Source organism: Hippocampus bargibanti, linkage group LG10, assembly GCF_051943395.1.
Source record: "Hippocampus bargibanti isolate YZ-2025 linkage group LG10, ASM5194339v1, whole genome shotgun sequence".
Classification (NCBI taxonomy): Eukaryota; Metazoa; Chordata; class Actinopteri; order Syngnathiformes; family Syngnathidae; genus Hippocampus; species Hippocampus bargibanti.
The window spans coordinates 10,059,601-10,078,585 of NC_142743.1; the positions used below are offsets into that span (position 1 = coordinate 10,059,601).

The following is an 18,985-nucleotide window of genomic DNA, read 5'->3' on the forward strand; positions in this document are numbered from 1 at the left end:
GTACTGTATTTAGTTCCAAAAAATGTGAATTTCCTTGTATTTTCTTTTTTTGTAGCTTGCGTCATCTACAGTGGAGAGGTGATGTTGTGCAATTCCACTTTTTACTTTGGTGTATTTTATCGTAGTATAGTATAATTTACCATATTAATTTTCTTAACCTTCAGTGCACTGTCACCCCAATCAACGGTAAGTCATTTTCTTTCTTTATCCATAACGCAATGCTTCACTGTCGCTCACTTGTGTCATGTTGTTGCTCACAGCCACAGAGATATGTATGGCAGTCAACAGGTAAGTACAGTTTTGCTGCCGCTAAGGTCAAGCCATACAGACACAATTCAGAAATTGATTTGGAAAAGGGTCCACAATGGCATTTTTTCCAAACAGCACTGCACTACAGCTTCTACTGGACAACGGGACACATCAAGGAAGCCTCTGCAATTTTACTGTGGATCAATTTGCATGTGCATCGGTAAATATCACGCCTTTCAATAGAATGGAGTTTTAATGTGGCCTTCAGTCTTCATTCACCCGCTCTGTTCTTTCTTGGCTCAGCTGATGGCTTTAACAGATCAGGATCTGGCAGTGATCTTTACCTGCAACCCCTCTGAACACCTTCCCTTGTGGAAGCTTCTCTTCACCAAATCTTCTCATTTGCTGAACAAGTCTCTGGATCTTCTCACTAACATGGTAGGAAAATATGAACATTCACATTAAGATTTGAACCCAATGCAGTTATATTAGTCATGTATGTATGTATGTATGTATGTTATATAGAACACGACCTGCTCGAAACAATAAATAATTGAAATTAATTCCGACCACAAGGAAGGCTGTGATGAATTCCGACCACAAGGAAGGCTGTGTAAATAAAGAATAAAAATCACACTGTAAAGTCAAAGACTGTAAAGAACCCAAAGTAATCTCTGGTTAGGAAATGCCAAACTTGATTTGATGAGCAGATTATTTCTTTAAAGGCAGCATGACAAAATGTATGTGCTCATCTGTGAGTTGGCTCAATAAAGGTTGGAGAACCCATAAGTTAACCAATTACAAGGAACTCTCACATGTGCTTTACTTTGCAGGCGTTTAACCCTTGGCATTCAGCAGCCTCTGTCATTTTGGACGCTATCCGAGAAGTCCAATTGGATCCTTTCCCTGCAGTCTACGTCAATGACATTGACCTCTGGTTCAACCGCAGGCTTCGCCCATTTCTGCATGCAGTATCTCCTGATTTCTTGTCTTGTCTCACCACCAAGAATTTGGATTGCATCAACTACCACCACATGTAAGACGTGCGGATATGCAAACACATCGAGGTCAGCATGCAAGGGCTTGACCTGAGAGGTCTTAAGATACAAGATTTGCTTTGAACTGTGGTCACATTCATTGAGTTTAGTGAGAGTGAATTCCATTAAGGTTATTTCCCAGTCACCAGTAGTTTGACAAATAATGAAAGGTTCACGTCAAACGGGAGTCTTCAAACTCTATAATGCCACTACTGGTTGAAATGTACTCACAAACAAAACCTAGAACATTCAATCAACCGTTTAAAGAAAGGCCCTAGTTGCCGATTGCTAATGCTAATTAGCGTCTGCATTGTGGCCCTTGAACGCTTTCATCAATGGATCAAACAAAAATGGTTCCGTAAAAACATTTCATGTGGACAAAACATATATTACCCACTTTTCTCAAGTATTTATTCGCTGTAATTAATATTTGTGCCAAACCGATGACGTCAACGAAACAGGCCCGACGCTAATGTGATTGGCAGCCGCCCGACTGCCAAGATTGAAATTTTGTCTGCCTTATACTGCAGCCAAGTGGCCAAATTAGGAACAGCAAAAAATAAGAGCATACGGAGTGGGACAGAAGCTGTTTCTCAATTTCAATTTCCGATCTTCCCTTATTCAAATAAACACGAAAACAAATTTCATGGCATTTGGGGAAGCCGGGCGTGGATTTCCGAGGAAGGATCGTTTGAGATACGAGTGCGACAGTGTATCAAATTGAAATCTTATCTCAGGCCACAAATGTCATTGCATCCACTTTTTTTCTTGACTACAGCTTGCAGGCTCTGAGTCACGTCCAGCCAAACATGAGCATTGCCACACAGACGTCTGTTTTAACAAACTTCGTCAAGCTCTTCCTGACTCGTAATAACACAAACGGTGAGATTTTTGCACGCATACATTGTATGCATTGGCAAAAATTTACACATCTACCTACTTTCTGTTCTTCCACTTGTATTTATTGTGGTCCAGATCCCAGCTGCATCACCCATAGCAGCAACAGCAGCGAATGGCTACAGTTGAATATCGGGGCCTTCTCTCACCTTCTTCTCCTCAGTGAGCTTCAGATGCTCCATCCCAATTTCTCACCGGTACTTTCTAATACCTTTTAATTATTTTTTTTCACGCCCCAAATCCTATTAAATCTCCCTGTATATGTGTACATCTTCATGCGTATAGTTCGAGGCCTTACCACAATTAACGGTGAGACAGCTTGCTGACCTGTCCTCCACGCCGGGTGTGCTCACCAGCCCTGCCCAGGTCGCCATGGTGATGGAGTATGTCTCCAAGCAGTCCCTGCCGACCTTCTTTGATGACTTCTCCCCATCTATCAGAGTGGGTATTTAACTGACATCAAGAAAAATACATTTAATATTAATTGGGTTGGATTAGGTTAGCCTTTATTAGTCTCGCAGTGGAGAAATTTACATTACACAGCAACAAAGTGATGAAAGCAAGAGGAAAGGAAGAAGTAGAAAAACACCATACAGGACCTGCTGTAAAGGCGCCACTCTCGCTGCGCCATCTTTCAGTCAAAAAACAACAAAAATAACATAATGTGACACAACACAAGCGACACAGTCATTCAATCTAAAGCACTTTCTGCAGCTTCTGTTGTATGAAGCAGTTCTAGATAAAAGAGGAGTTGATCAAAGTGTCCTTTTCACCAGTGGATCAGGGACGTCATGGTGAAATGTGCACTTCTGCTGCAAGCTAAATGTTGAAAGCAAACACAAAGCTGTAGCATCCATTGACAAAAAGAGATTGTCTCACAACTCCTGTCCCACGTAAATCCGCTTCAATTCTTAGCCGCGACAGTTGCACATACACATTGGTGCTCTACGCTGACACTCATTTCTTCTCATCAAATAGTTGCTTCCGGCGGCAAGTATGAAGTTGATGGAAGACACACATACCTAAATAGGGCCCTTGGTGTCACTGATTGTCGTCATTTCACGTATTTTCTGCAGGGTAAAGAAAGTTTATATCCTGCCCCAGTGAGATCAGCCCTATTGGACGTTGTGTTCGATCGAGCGAATCTCTCCGAACCATCCGTGCGCGATTCCATCGTCTCAACATGGCTCCGGGTTCGACTGCCCCCCTTGCTGTTCCAACTGTCGCCGCGGCATGTTTCGCCGTTTTTCAAAATACTGTCGGCAAAGAACTGCAGCGTCGAGCGGCAAGGGTACGACGATTCAACCGGTCTGACTTAGAACGTCACGTTTCTATCAAATGGTGACTTACCCGTGTCTCGTTACTCCAATCGTCAGAGTCGAGGAGCTCGACGCCACCATCTCAAGTCTCAGTGACAGTGCACGGAAGGAAATACATGACCACATTGTTCAGGCTCTGAAAGGTAATGAAAGGTTAAACCAAATTAAGACACTAAAAAAAGGCTAATACCTTGAAACTTGTTTTTATGTGACGATACTAAGTTGATTTGCATCAGTGATTCCTCATGAATCATAAAGTGTCATTAATGGATTGGAATAGTCTTTCGAAACATCAAAATATCTGAGCATCTCATTGACCAAATTGCATTTTAATCAATTACTTTATTTTTGCAGGACCAATCCCTCTGCGTTGCCATGCTAACAACCAAAGTTACTTCCGCTTCCTGCAAAATTCATTTCTGGGCTTCCAGCTACCTAACCTGACCACCTTCCTGTCGCTTATTCCTCAGAACAAAATGAATCAGGTACAGGTCCAAAATTAAGACGTACCGTGAGGACAAATCGGCATGACAATAATCTGCTTCATGTTTGTTGTGAATTTAGTTGGTGAACTCCATGGCTACGTCGGAGCTTGGCAGCTACCTTCGCCAGCCTGACATTGTTGACAATGATGCTGAACTTTGTTCCATTTTGGGCAATTACCTCGAGACGCCTTTGTTCTTGGAGAAGGTATCCACAGTACAGCGAACATCAATTTGCCGTCTCTTCATTTGCGACTTGGGACTTAAACACGTACCATTCCACTGAAAAAAAAAAAATAATAATTGTAACATAATAAAACATGACTCTGCTCGATACAGGAAACACTCCCGGTAGAGGTGAGAAGGCCCACGCTACCCTGCGTGTGGCCTTTGGCTCTCAGCAGCTCCAGCAGATCAGAGGTCGACGCCTGGTTTGACCGACGTCTCGCCAACTACTTGAATTTCCTCACAAAGGATCTCATCGGAAACGTCACAACATATGCCTCCTGCGTGGCTTTTCAGAAATTGTATGCCCTTTAATTGCGTTATACGGGGTTACTTACAATATAGAGTTTTCATTTCACTTTTGAACAGAATAATGCAAAAACATTGAGGGTAGATTGAGGAATAACCCTTTGCCGTATTCCGTCAAATAGTGGCCTCTATTCTTATGTACGTGTCTCAATTCAGTACGCTGTCAACATAAGCAGCTCTGTCTCAAAATGGGTTATCTTTTTACCTCATGAAGGATAGTAACACCGCTTATCTATGTTCATTCACATTAAAGTGTTCACTGCTGAGCTTGCTTCAGTTCTGTCGCAAGCCAAAACAGCAGCACCAATCGACCGGTGGCTCTGGTGAATTAGAGTGTGGATTTGTAATAAAATCCGATTAACACCTTTGCTGTAATGGTAAACATTGGTGTCAGAGAATTGAAACAAATAAGAAATTATTTGGAAATTACCACCACTTTTTTTCCCCATCAAAAAAAAAAACGTTAACATTGTACATCAGTCATCTCCCCTGTTGAAGGTTTTATTCGTAACGACTGGTCTTATCTGTAGTTTAGTCAAGAAAGACCGCCAACTTCTCTTAAGAACTTGTTCTGGTTTTGTTTCAGTGTATCGGTTCTTGGCCTGTTCAACTTCTCTGCAGTGGACTTTGTGAGGCGAGACGTGTTTGATACCATCATGATTTACCTTAAGTCAGGTAAATCCAAGAAGTAACACATTCTATCTGTGAACTCTTCATTACAACTCATTATTTTCTTCATCATAATGAACAGATTTACTCCTCTTAGTTATGATATTTTCACTGATTAATGAAAGAGCAGAAGCATCCTTTCATTAGCAATTTTGATTTTTTTCCCTTCATATTTCTGTATAAAATTGGCAAACAATTTAGTGTTTGATTTATTTTCCAAATATTTCTCAATGGATTGTGTATTTCATTCAGCAATGTCTAAATTGAAGATAGAAAACCAGCATGTTGTGGCTCTATTAAAAAAAATATGTGGGGAAAATATGTATATCACACTCTTGCTGGCCTTGACAACACCGCTTTAATTGTAACACGTATCCAAAACCACAAATTACTTTTGGTTTGACTTGTTCTGAAAGCCAAAAGAAAAGCATACGCTAACCATGTAGCAAAGTTGAACGATAGCACAGCAGGTTGGTTGTGTTACTGGACTTTAGAGTTTTATTTATTTATTTATTTATTTTTACTGTGAACACAACATAAACATTTTAACTGGCTTTAAGTGATTTACTTTCTGCACCTTTTTCGAATGAAAATATGTGTTTTTTTTAACAGCGTCGGTACCGAAATGCTACAATGAAAGTGACCCAGAGCTCAACTCAACAGCATGGTTTGCAGAATATATTGGCTCGTTCATTGAGTTTATCACCCTACAAGATTTTTTCACTTTCGGCTCCTCCGAGGTATTGACAAAATAATGATTTGTTAGTTTACTCGGTAGCGAACTCACGACTGTTTCATCGGTGAGTTTAAATAATTACTACCTCTTTGCTGCAGGTTCTCCAGTTGTTCACTGTGGACCTCCAGAACATTGCCATCTTCAACCAAACAATCTTACCTGTCAATATTGGGAACTACTACACAGAGCTGTTATACAACCAGGACAGTAACTTTAATCCCATATTGTGAGTGTTTGACAGCTGTCGCCGAAATGGTTAGGATAAAAAAGTCAGCGCGCATCTGTTTTCTCTGTCCCGTAAAAAAATCGAGTCGTTCCTGCTTTATCTTCGTAGACTTCCTTTGTCATTTCGCTGCTTTGTGCCGGGGATGGCATTCAGCCAGTTATCGGCAGCTGAAACCATGCTGGTTCTGGACAACTTGAAAACTCTGTGTGTTGACCTCGATCCCCAGGTGCGCTCCTTCGCTTTGTTGTTTAACTTTGTTGCCTCACGGAAATAAGCAGTCTTGACCATCTCAGAAGGGTGAAAATTAACTCATTCACTGCCAGACGATGTGCAAAAATGTGTCCACTCCATTGCCAAGGTTTTTGTCATTTTCTATCAAATTGCAGGACAGGAATATTGAGTTTTAGGACCACATAAATATTCTGCGTTATAAACCTTATACTCTCTTGTTTCATCAGAAAAAAAGAGTTAATTCCTACGTTTTATGGGTCTGGATTTATCAGAATCAGTAAATCAGAATCAGAAAACCTTTAATCGTGCACAATGGGGAAATTTGCAGTCCACAGCAGCAATTTGAAATGGGATGGGATGGGGGGGGGGGCGTGAAAGGATAAAAAAATATTCTAAGCATAGTAAAAATGTCAGAAGACTGAGATGTACTGTAAATGTGCAAAAATGTTTCATAAAAACTGTACATAGTGGAAGTATTAAAGAAAAGATATATTGATATATGTAGCTCTATTGCATCAACACATATTTACACTACAAGAGTCCATTTTTTTTAATCTAATCTTAAAGTGGGGTCAGCTGTACAAAATACAATACATACATAAATATTGATTTAAATAGCTCCTTAATAGCTGAAGCTATAGCAAAGTGCTAACATGGACAAAAAGTAAATACTGCCCCCTCGTGGAAGGGAAAACGTTGCTAGAGGTCTGACTAGCATTTTATCGGCACCTCCCGCAAGAAAAAACGAAACTTGAACAAATTCAGGAATGATGTTCCACGTCAATTTTCAATTCCCGAATAAATTCGGGAATTGCAGCGAATGAGTTAATAAGTTGACTTTGTCACCTCGGAACAGCAACATGGGAAAAGGGGGGGGGGGGGGGGGGGGGTGAACAAAACGCTAATATTTTCATGTTCTGTTAATAGATAGCTGCTGCTTTGGCGAGCAACCTCGGCGACGAAATTGACGCAGCATCCATCGCTGCCCTCGGTAAAGAAAGCACCGGCATTTCAGTGGGCCAGATTAAAACAATCGATGCCAAGGAACTACACGAGGCCTTGGGTACCCTAAGCAACGTGACAGGATGGGATACAGGCCAAGCTAGGGCCATTGTCTTGGCTCTCATGTCCTCTGGGCTCATGCAGGTATCTCAGTGGCCAAACTTGGGTTACTTTTATCTCCCCCCCATGTTTTTTTTTTCCATCACGTCCCAGTTTATACTTTAAAAGAAGTCATGTCGAATAGTGTTTTACTCCAATTCCATTTATAGATTATGTCTGTTTTTATTTTGTGAATCCTGCTCAGTGTTTTCTGCGCTATTGTCACATCTGAATTACCCCTTTGGGCAATTTTAAAGGATTGATATTTAATTTTATGTCAATCTAAATGTGTCATCACCAGATCAACAATGCATCATCTCTCTTGATGCTTGGTTCTCTCATCATTGGCGTGCCAGCGAATACTTTCAGCAACATCGATGGGTCAGAGCTGATCGCCGCATCCAAGGATCCAATGTTCTTGATGCACCTCACAACTGCCCCGCGTATCATCCAGCAGGTGGTTGTGTCGCAGGTAGGACATTTTGGCGATCGAACCCAGGTTAAGAACCACTGGTCTGGAGTTATCTGAGCTTGAAATGAGGGCGGCTGTCCAAATATAATGCAATACAAACATATTGGCTTGTATAGCGCTTTCACAACAGATGAAGCAGGAACAAAGCGCTAACATGGAAAAAAACGGAAATGCTGCCCCCTTATGGAAAGGAAAAAACATTGCCAGAGACCATGGCCAGCGCTTTATTGGAACCCAAACAAGAAAAAACAGCACACAAACTAATTCGGGAAGGGCGCTCTATATCATATTTTCAATTCTTGAATAAATACGTGAATGGCAGTGAATGAGTGAATTCATTTTGAAGTGTGTTTGTGAAAGCTTTGTTGTGGGTTCGTTTTTCATTTTACACAGATTTTAAATACGGTAAATGGAGTAGTATTTGAGTCATGCACATTAAAAAATGACTTTTCAACCTTCTTTTCTTGTAGACAGCTATGCATTCATACTAAAATTGAAAAATACAAATACATTGAACATTAATCCCAAATCCCACTTTTGTGATTGTTCTAGTTTATTTTAGAAACATAAAATATAAAAACATTAAAAAAATATTTATTTTCTTCCCTTTTAAGATCTTTTTTTTAACTTTCAAGTTTGATTTATTTTGTTATTTTCATTAGCTATAACATTTTCCATACATGGCAGATCATGTGTGGAAAATACAAGTTCTGTAAAAGATGGTTCTGTATTGCCAAATTGGAGCCTATTTGTTCAAGCAACTATGAATACAGAGATTTAAAAAAAATATTCAGATTTTTTTTTTTTGGGGGGGGGGGGGGGGGAGACGAGCCGCTAATATGAGGATTTACCCCTCTACCTAGATCATCTCAGTGAACAGCAGCAGTGACGATGTAGTGGAGAACATTCCGGACGATTTGGCCACGGAAATCCCTGGCTCTCTACTTTTGGGTGTGAGCAGAACCGAGAAGGTTCTCACCAAACTCAACAAGAAGAAATGGAAACGCAAGCAGGTGGGAACTCTTGACAAAATAGTATTTGTAAATACCGACCAGTGTTTTATTCGGTACAATTTGGTTGCTGTAGGCCGAGTTGCTCTTTGAGGTTGTCGCTGTGGAATCGGCCACGGCACTGCTGGGAAGTGCGGACAAGTGAGATTTATTATTTTTTGGACAGGTCAATTCCATTTTTTTTATAACTGAGCGTGTACTTCGTCTACAGTTTGTCATCCTCTGCGCTGCAAGGCTTCACGTGCAGTTCAGTGAGGACATTCCAAAAGTCGCAAGTTATAAGGTTGATACGGGCATGCCGGAGGAAAGGCAGAAACAAGGTGAAGCTGGCGGAGACTCAGGTGAGTTGTTGTTTGACACATGCGGGTTGAGGGCAAAAGTCAATAATTGGAAAACAACTGTAAAGGTTTGCTCGAACTTCTCGGTGATGAATCACAGTCAGGAGAGCCATTGTACTTTTGATTGCACTGAAATGTCTTTTGTGTTGTATGGTCATATATTAAAACTTTTTAAGTAATAAATTGAATTCTTGCAATTGCAAAGAACTACAATCCAATCAAGTGGCCAGATTCTGGCCGATTGACAGCCGCAAAAAGACATTTGACGTAACTTTAATGGCGGGTTATCGAAGTTTGTCACCCTTAAAAAACAAAATAATAATACTTTTGGGGTAATATAAAAGCCTGGAAGGAGCACATCCTTTTCGACTACACCTGACTACAGTGTTGTTGTACATCACAGGTGTCAAAGTTAAGGCCCGGGGGCCAAATCTGGTCCGCCACGTCATTTTATTCGGCCCGCGAAAGCAAATCTAGCATGTCAAATGGCATGATACTTGTCTACTAAGTCCGAACCAAAATGTAAAAATTTCCCATGTAAACCACAATAACAGTCATTATTTTTGACTTCAAAGTTGAAAACTAGTTATTCGTTAATTTGTTGTGCGCTCTGTATGTAATATGTGGAGGAGATGAAACATTATAATGGCTTCCTCAAATTCATAACAGCCCCTGAGAGGAAACCGTAACCACATTGTGGCCCGCGGCAAAAATGATAACCCCTGTTTCATAATGTACATTCTTAACTCATTCACTGGCAGAAATTGTGCAAAAATGTATCCACTCCAGTGCCAGGGTTTTTGTCATTTTCACTCAAATTGCAGGACCCACAGAAAATTGAGTTTTGGGATTACATAAACATACAATACAGCGTTAGAAACCTTAGACTCTATTCCTTCATCAGAAAAAAGAATTACCGGTAATTCCTAAATTATATAGGTCTGGAATTATGAGCTTGAAATGGGGGCAGCTGTACAACAATACAATACAATACAATACATACATATTGATTTCTATAGCGCTTTAACAATAACGGAAACTGTAACAAAGCGCTAACATGGACAAAAGGCAAATGCTGCCCCGTTGTGGAAGGGAAAAACATTGCCAGAGGTCTGACCAGTGCTTTATCGGCAACCGCCCGCAAGAAAAAACAATTCCCGAATAAATTCGGGAATGGCAGCGAATGAGATAAAAGTGAAGAAAACATTCATCTTCATTCATTTGAATAGGAAAACTTATTGGTGATCGATCACACCAAACTTAGTTCTGGCCAAACCATGCATATTCAAATTAAAACCTTTTTGACAGCTAACCTGCATGTACAACCACATCAAAGATGAATCGGACGCCGCCAGCTTTGAACTTTACCCTCATGATATGCTGCTGTATTACAAGTAAGTGCATCGTCATCAGGATGCTTGTTTTGTTCGCATGATTTGAAAATAAAAGAGTAGTTTGCAGAACTTTGGTTTGGTGTCTCCCGTCCACAGTTATTCATTGGTGCCGCAAGACAGCTGCAGATCTTACTTTGAAGAACTGGCAGAAGCAGATTTCTTCGTCTTCTCTTCGGTGCTCAGCAGCATCCCGACTGTGTTGTTTGAAAATGCCAAAAGTTGCTTGGTGAGTTCTGGACTGGCATCATGTACATGTCCAATTGTGCTCAGAGGGACATGGGGTATAAATATCATTTTCTCTCCATTCTTCTCAAGGAAATCACCAACCAAAGTTTGAGCGAGAACGACATATCCATCTTGGGAAACATGTGTTGCACTTTGGATGGCGTCTACATCAGCAACTCGGACGCATCCATCTTGGGAAAACTGCAAAACTGTGCGGAGCTAAGCGAGGACCAAGTCGCGGCTGTGGAACTTCTCCTGGAGAGCGGCAAGACGACATACGGGTACAATGGCGGCAGGGATACGGAAAGCAAGATTTTGGTGTTTTGATCGAGTATAAGAAAGTTACAATTTGTCCCCTTATACATCTTTGACATTTCGCAAATTCACGAATAAATCTAATTTGCCACCGTCAGCTTAGAAACAAACCGAATAATTTTTAGGTTTGTGAAAATGAAGACACAGACAAAATGCCCTTTTTAAAGTGTTAATTATCAAAAATGCTAAACCGACAAAGTACAACACAGAAAATGCTGGTCATCAGGATCCAGGAAAACAAAATAGGAACTGACAAAAAGCGCTTGCAAAAGTTAATGAAAGAGTTAAACTAAGAATACCAATCCAAATTATTACGGTAAAAAAGTCAAATAACTAAACATAATTATACTCACAAAACATGGAACTAGAACAACGATGACGAGAGCGACAGATCTTGTAAACAAACACTGAACCAAGAGCAGCGACAAGGTCAAAATAATCCTTAAACACATGGCCAATGCAATTTGGCAGCGGGTGTGCACAGGGAAGGAAAGACCCTCATCTGCCACATGCTGAAGACTGACAAAAACAACATTGTGACATAATTAGAATTTTGTAATAAGCGTCGCAAATCAGCTCGACTGGTTTTGGATTTCAGATTAGCTAAATTTAGCAAAATTCTAGAGATTCTTTGCCGTTTGAGATTTGTTATTGCTGTTGTGATATCAAATCATTTATTTTTAATCAGAATGTAGGTTATACATTTGATATATGATTTCGGAATCCTAGTTTCTGATACATTTATTGTATAAACTATTTATTTAAGTACAGTATTTGAAAAAAAGTGTCATTCAAACTACTGAAATTTAATGGCTGCCATGTTTGTTGCTTATGTGTTTCTATCCAGCCCTCCGTCAAATTGGACCAATGGAACCTTGGAGGATCTCGGGATTTTACCTCTCTTTATGACATCAAACTTTTACGAAAACTTCAACCGAGTATGTCGCTCCGTTTTTTTTCTTCTTCATCATTTTATACTTTTACTTTGGTGTGTCCCACAACCAAGCCACATCATTTCATTATAGGCCTACATGGTTTTTATCCGGGTACTCCGGTTTCCTCCCACATTCTAAAAACATGCATGGCAGACTGATTGAACACTCGAAATTGCCCCGAGGGGTGAGCGTGATCACAGATGGTTGTTTGTTTCTGTGTGATGTATTTTTAGACAAATTTTGAGTAAGTGGATCATTTCCAACAAGGCACCGAATATGCTGTCATTGTTTCTCTAAAGGAAACAAAGCGAAGCTTCTTAAAGGACTTCCTCAAGGTTCTCAAGGAAAACGGCGTGGACAAACAGAAGCGCAAGAACCTGAGGAAAGAAATCAGAAAGTCCATTCAAACCAAAGTCAAGCGATCACTTGGTTTGTAACTTTTTTTTCATACAATTCTCAGCTACGTAATTTCCGGACTAAAGAGCGCACCTGATTATAAGCCTCACCCAGTACATTTTGAAAGGAAAAAACATTTTGTACATACATAAACTGCACCTGTCTATAAGCCGCATGTTTATAAAGAAAGACGGTACACAGAAAACGTTTTCAAAGTTTTAATAATACAGTGTATACCTTAAAGGACAACCAACCCCACTGGACAAGTTGTGTCCATAATTTGTAAAATCACTTCAAATGACTTGTACCGAGCGTATTTTACAAAGATTCCACCGCATATAGCTATATTTTACCTTTTAAGACTTGCGCTGAATATTCAGGAAGTCTTGTTTTCGAGTTGGTGACGATTCCTGATGTGATGTCACGTCAGGAACGCCCCTGACCGACAAAGCGACACACAATGCATTTTGGGTACTGTGTTTGGTCTGAAAACATTGTGTTGATGGCGAAATTAGCAGGTAAACACATAAATAACACGATGGTGAATCATTGTGTGTTGCACCAAGACTACTATTTGATCTAGTATCAAATAGTAGTCACGCAAATTCTCAGCAGACAAATCAGCCCATTCCCAACGTAGCTTGGGCGCCATCTTGTGCATTTTCTACATTGGAATCCAGACGCCTCAAAATGATACAGAAGGACTTCTTTAATCGATTGCAATCATTTATGCGTTCCTCTTTAGAACTATTTGAATCATATTCATAACTGAATGAGTAACAAGAAAGCATCTTCTCCGAATCTGAAGCCATTGTTTTGATTCTCGAGCCAGGCCAGACGTCCTGGCGTAAAAATATCAGCCTACTATAAAACGTTTTTCTGATGTCAGTTAGGAAACAAAAAAATGGTGTCGGTTGTCTTTTAACGTTTCTTTCAAAACAGAGCCTGTTACGCGGCAACAACACAACTAGCATTACGGTAGTAAGACAGCCCGAACAGGGCTGGTAAAAACATGCTTGTAAAAGTGAGACACAGCAGTAACACATCAGCAACATGTTAGCACTCGCTAACACGTCTGGGTATAAAAACATACCAAGTCACTGAAGAAATACATTAGCACTCACTCACAGGGCTGGTTCCAAAAACATAGTGAATCGCTGAGAGTCGTCCTCATCTTCCTCCTGTGCACTGAAACCATGGAAGTCGGATTGGAAGAGCGTCACACACGCTCGCCACACACGCTCTCATTCTCTCTTTCGTTATCGCTGTGTCACTTTCATCCGGAGGTAAAGTCACTCCCGAGCTTGTGCTGTCCTATCCGTCACGTATCAGATCGGCAGGATTGAAAGCTTGTGACAAAAGTCGTGGTTTATCCTCCGGAAATTACGGTACTTTGCTCCTTCCAAAAAAAAGCCCTCTGACCGAGATATGTTTGTCTTTGTAGAAAACGAATGCACGGTCGGATTCATAACTCAGGTGACCATCAGTAATGAGGTCTTCCCGTTTGACTACTTTGACGTGAATCAGTTCAACTGCTGCCTCAACGCCACCGTCGTCAGAGACAACTTGGGCAGCATCACGGAAAAAGTGGACCAGGATGAGTACCTCAGGATTGTGTTGGAAAAGCTGCGAGAGGTAGGCGCTTGAATTTTAAAAATTGGTCATTGTCAAACTGGACGACAATCCTTTTCAGTCATTTAAGCCATTTAAAAAGTTGTTTTTTTTTTTTACAAAATCATTTTTTACATGATCACTTTGATTGGTTCAAAGGCATATGCCGATCACTCAAGCATCCCAGAGGATCAGGTGGAACTCCTGGGACTGGCGTCGCGTCAAGCTACCAGTGATGACATCAACTTGTGGAACATCACTCTAGTGGACACGCTCTCCTCCCTCATGGATTCCTCCAACGGGGACTGGAATACCATCCCAGTATGTGAACGCTGTGTGTCAAATTTACGCTTCAAACGCTCAAGCAGTTCTTGCTTAGGACACGTTTGGTTCTCTGTGCAGGCTAAGCAGATCATTATGAAATATCTGAGTCATGACGGGAACACGCTTGGCAGTACAGAGCTCAACATCATCGGGAGTGATAACCTGTGTTCTCTTGACGCTATTGTCCTACAAGGCCTTTTGCCACAAACTCTGAGGTATTGTACAACATCATTGATCATTGCGTTGTTTTTAAATCATTAGCTGGCATTACCGAAATTATTCGAGACTTGGAAAGTGTGACGTGGCGCGCCATTCCCGAAGTTATTTGGATTTTGGGTTTTCTTGCCGATAAAGCACTGGTCAGACCTCTGGCAATGTTTTTCCCTTCCACGACGGGGCAGGATTTGCCTTTTGTTCATGTTAGCGCTTTGTTACAGCTTCAGCTGTTGTTAAAGCGCTATATAAATCAATATGCACTGTATTGTATTGTATTGTATTTTGTGCAGCTGTCCCCATTTCAAGCTCAGGTAACTCCAGACCCAGAACTCTTTTTTTAAATGCAAATAGAGAGTCAAAGGTTTCTAACGATGTATGGAATGTTTATATAGTCCTAAAACTCAATATTCTGTGGGTCCTGCAATTTGAGTGAAAATGACAAAAACCTTGGCAGTGGAGTGGACACATTTTTGCACATTTGCTGGCAGTGAATGAGTTAATTCTCAAACCCATAGGAGGATTACTTTTATTTGTTTTTTTTTAGATTTTAAATACTCATTTTAATTGCATTTTTGTTGGTTTGAGCATTATTTTTTTAATATGCAATTTATTATTTAAATATTTTATATTATCATATTTATATTATATTATTTTACCACTCCAAATTGTCCCGAGGTGTGAGTGTGAGAGTGACTGTTGTACGTCTTTGTGTGCCCTGCGATTGGCTGGCAACCAATTCAGGGTGTCCCCCGCCTCGTGCCCGAAGACAGCTGAGATAGGCTCCAGCAACCCCGCGACCCTAATGAGGAATAAGCGGTACAGAAAATGGATGGATGGATAATTTCTTTGTGCAACATCCAGTATCTACATAGATCACTCGCTGGATTGATGGATGGATGGATGGGTGGATGGATGGATAGGTAGGTAGGTAGGCGGGCGGGCGGACAGACGGATAGATAGATATTAATGTCATCTCTCGTCACACTTTGCGCCTATTTTCATGAGAGTGTGTCGCCCGCAGAGACGCAAGTGTCTTGAACGTGTCCATCTGTACTTTGGAAAAAAAGCAAGTTCTTTTCGCCATCGCTCTCAACGCTTTTGGAAGAACCACCCGCTCAACCGTCTCCACGGCGGAGTACCAGCTCATGGAGCCGTATCTTGGTCAGCCAATATGAATGTGTTAAATTTACAATACAGTGAAACCTCGGTTTGTGAACCCCTTGCCTTACGAACTTTTCGGTTTACAAACGTTACATTTAGGAAAATTTTACCTTGGCATACAAACTATTTTTCAGGATACACACGGAGCTGCCACAATGAGTGATGTGTCGTTCGTGAACGAGCCCGTTCTTCTAACAAGAAAATGGTGGCCACTGTTTTTGTCCTCTATTGCCCGCCCCCAGTCTTCGGTTAAAGCCACGTGATTGGTCAAGAACGCAGCAGTGAGGGGTGGGGTTATAGACAGAGAGAGAGAGTGAGGCTGTTCTCCCAAAAACAAAATGACATCCCGGTTAAAGCCACATGATTGGTCAAGAACCCAGCAGTGTGAGGGGGGGGGGTTAAACATTAAAGAGACAGGCAGACAGAGAGAAATCACACACACGAAAGGAAGAGGACAGAGCTCGAAACAACAAAAAAAGAAAAGGAGAAAAAAACAAGTAAAATGGTGAGAAAATGGATAGAAAACAGTGAAATGTGGACCCATTTCAACTTTGATATTTCAAAAGCAGAGTGTAGACTGGAAGGTTGAATATCCCATCAATCAGGCTCTACAAATAACCCGCACAAGTCATCTGTACACTTTATGCAAAAAGCTATCAACCCAGCTCAACAGATCACAATTGATGAACCAGATACAATTATCACAGAGAAAGCACCTAGAAGGGATCATTCCTCAAGATGGTGAAAGAAAAAGGTTACGTTCCTCATCAAGTGTTTAATGCTGAGGAAACCGGCCACTCCATTCCATCAAGCCATCAACGACCATCACAAAGGGAAATAAAACAACTTTATTATATAGTACTGTTTATTTCTTTAATTATACTGTAATACCATAGCACATTTATTATACATAAAATAAGGTATCTTTGGTGTAGTTTTAAGGCTTAGGAAATTAGAAAGTAGAACATTAAGTCTATGGGGACCTGGGAACGGATTATTCTCCTTTTAATGGTTTCCTATGGGAAATTAATATTTGGGATACACACTTTTCGCCTTACACACTCTGTCTGGGAACCAATTAAGTACGTAAGCCAAGGTATCACCATACTTGTCTTCATACTGCACGGTTATGTTAGAATTTTCACTCAAATCAAAGGTGACGTTGATTTTTTTTTTTCTACCTTGAACTTTAGGGGGCGCACCGCTGGATTACATTCAAACTCTGGTGAACGCCAATGTCAATATGAACCTGGAAACCTTTGTTTCTCTCGATCCATCAGTTGTTATGGTCAGTCTGCGCAGGTTCCGTTTCTACAAAATGAACACATTTTGTCGAAGTTCTTCACGCGTGTCTTTTCCCCTCGCCCAGGCCATGAGTGTCAACGACGTTCGCGATCTTCTCGGTACAAACTTGCCCAACATCAAACAGTACGAAAACCAAGATCTGGTGAGGGAATGGATCCAAAGCAAGAGACAGTCTGAGCTCAACCAACTGGGTGTGGGACTTCAGGGAGGGAAAGCTGACCCCACAGTTGTGCCCACACGTGTCACAGCCAATCCAAACCAACCGTCATCCACAACTCACAGTTCCGGTGGTGAGTTTTCCCCTAAGCGTTTAATTATCATCTACAAAACAAAAACTGAAGATTTTATAGCAGTGTTCCACTTTAAACTTATTCGCTGCCATTCCCGAATTTATTCGTGAATTTAAAAGTGTGACGTGGAGCGCCATTCCCAAATTTGTCCAGTTTTTTTTTTCATGCTTGGGTGCCGGTAAAGCACTGGTCATGGCCTCTGGCAATGTTTTTTCTTTTCCACAAGGGTATTTCCCTTTTTTCCATGTTCGCGCTTTGTTGCAGCTTCAGCTGTTGTTAAAGCACTATATAAACCAATATGTATTGTATTGTATTTTTGATAGCCGCCCAATTTCAAGCTCAGATAACTCCAGACCCATATCACTTTGGAATTAACTTTTTTTCTGATGAAAGAAGAGAATAATACAATAATAATACAGTTTAAGCGCCTTTCAAAGCTCTAAAGGACACTTTACAGTCACAGACAAGCATAGGTACTATAATAAATAAAATACAATCACAAAAAGAAAGCAATAAATAGAAGGTTTCTTCAATTGAATCGAATCTTTATGTCATGCTAAAACTATAATCTGTAGGTCTTGCAATTTAGGTGAAAATGACAAAAACCCTGGCACTGGAGTGGACACATTTTTGCATTGTCTGGCAGTAAATGAGTTCATATCCGCCCTGCAAGTTAGCTAATGGATGGGTCAGATCATCTCTTCTGACCCAAAATCTTAAAAACGGCTACATCTAATTTCACTTCCTGTTTCAGGTACCCGTGTGAGCGCAAAGGTCGACACACTTTTCCTCCTCCTCCTCATCCTCCTTTTTACATCTATATGACTGACTGACTGAAGATCAAGAAAAAGAAATCAGCGATCAACCTCATTATATGGCTCAGTGATTTTTTTTTTATACAATAAATTAATTTATCTATGTCGGTGATGCATACTGAATGGCAGAACAATTCCATTTCTCTTTCTTGTACCTGAGTGCCCAAGTCTGGGCCTTGTTCATAACCTGACACAAGATTGTCAATATTTAAGTATACAGACTCAGCTCCCCAATTTACAAACGTGATATGTTCCGAGCAGTCCTTCGTAAGGTGAATTTGTTCGTAAATTGCTTCAGTCCTATATTTTGTATGCAATGTAATTTTTAAGGCTTATATAAACATGTTTAAGGCTTGTATAAAGTAACCAATATTGGTTTTTACTGAGATGCACATGTATATGTACAACTGGAGAGAATACATGTTACTACAAAAACGTTCATATGTACTGTTGTTCGTAAGTAGGGGAGTGTCTGTATGTATGTAGTTCTTTTTTTTTAAATGCCTGTGTCAATCAAGGTTGAGAAGCACTGACATACCCAGATTTAGATATTTAGATAATGATGCGATGATTTTTATACCTTCAGAAATGTATTACTGTGCACCAGTGATTAAAATAAACAAATAAAAGGTAGCATTTTGATCGACAATGTCAAACATGTTCATTTAATGTGTCTTTCCTGTTTCAGATATATCAT

The 18,985-nt window shown here is 40.5% G+C and overlaps 1 protein-coding gene and 1 long non-coding RNA gene across 2 annotated transcripts in view; one reads left to right on the forward strand and one right to left on the reverse strand.

Moving 5' to 3' along the window:
* LOC148892355 (uncharacterized) overlaps positions 1–18,937 on the forward strand; it is a 33,950-nt gene extending 15,013 nt beyond the window's left edge. Inside the window, exons 31-65 of the mRNA XM_089005761.1 lie at positions 56–78; positions 165–186; positions 261–288; positions 385–469; positions 553–687; positions 1,083–1,285; positions 2,065–2,168; positions 2,262–2,380; positions 2,469–2,624; positions 3,260–3,474; positions 3,560–3,645; positions 3,857–3,987; positions 4,067–4,192; positions 4,324–4,511; positions 5,105–5,193; positions 5,800–5,927; positions 6,022–6,149; positions 6,258–6,375; positions 7,308–7,526; positions 7,783–7,953; positions 8,817–8,966; positions 9,040–9,104; positions 9,175–9,304; positions 10,610–10,695; positions 10,792–10,921; positions 11,011–11,201; positions 12,083–12,173; positions 12,470–12,599; positions 14,011–14,201; positions 14,337–14,498; positions 14,580–14,716; positions 15,739–15,878; positions 17,072–17,166; positions 17,248–17,473; positions 18,228–18,937. Of these exons, the coding sequence (XP_088861887.1) occupies positions 56–78; positions 165–186; positions 261–288; positions 385–469; positions 553–687; positions 1,083–1,285; positions 2,065–2,168; positions 2,262–2,380; positions 2,469–2,624; positions 3,260–3,474; positions 3,560–3,645; positions 3,857–3,987; positions 4,067–4,192; positions 4,324–4,511; positions 5,105–5,193; positions 5,800–5,927; positions 6,022–6,149; positions 6,258–6,375; positions 7,308–7,526; positions 7,783–7,953; positions 8,817–8,966; positions 9,040–9,104; positions 9,175–9,304; positions 10,610–10,695; positions 10,792–10,921; positions 11,011–11,201; positions 12,083–12,173; positions 12,470–12,599; positions 14,011–14,201; positions 14,337–14,498; positions 14,580–14,716; positions 15,739–15,878; positions 17,072–17,166; positions 17,248–17,473; positions 18,228–18,298 (4,469 nt within the window). The 3' untranslated portion in view covers positions 18,299–18,937. The remainder of the gene's footprint in view (positions 1–55; positions 79–164; positions 187–260; positions 289–384; positions 470–552; positions 688–1,082; positions 1,286–2,064; positions 2,169–2,261; positions 2,381–2,468; positions 2,625–3,259; positions 3,475–3,559; positions 3,646–3,856; positions 3,988–4,066; positions 4,193–4,323; positions 4,512–5,104; positions 5,194–5,799; positions 5,928–6,021; positions 6,150–6,257; positions 6,376–7,307; positions 7,527–7,782; positions 7,954–8,816; positions 8,967–9,039; positions 9,105–9,174; positions 9,305–10,609; positions 10,696–10,791; positions 10,922–11,010; positions 11,202–12,082; positions 12,174–12,469; positions 12,600–14,010; positions 14,202–14,336; positions 14,499–14,579; positions 14,717–15,738; positions 15,879–17,071; positions 17,167–17,247; positions 17,474–18,227) is intronic.
* On the reverse strand, positions 3,500–6,127 carry LOC148892356 (uncharacterized). The gene is made up of 3 exons (XR_016116184.1): positions 6,009–6,127; positions 4,166–4,266; positions 3,500–3,638 (listed from the first exon to the last, which is right to left on the reverse strand). It is a non-coding gene; the product is annotated as an uncharacterized LOC148892356 (long non-coding RNA).
* Positions 18,938–18,985: the final 48 nt, after the last annotated feature.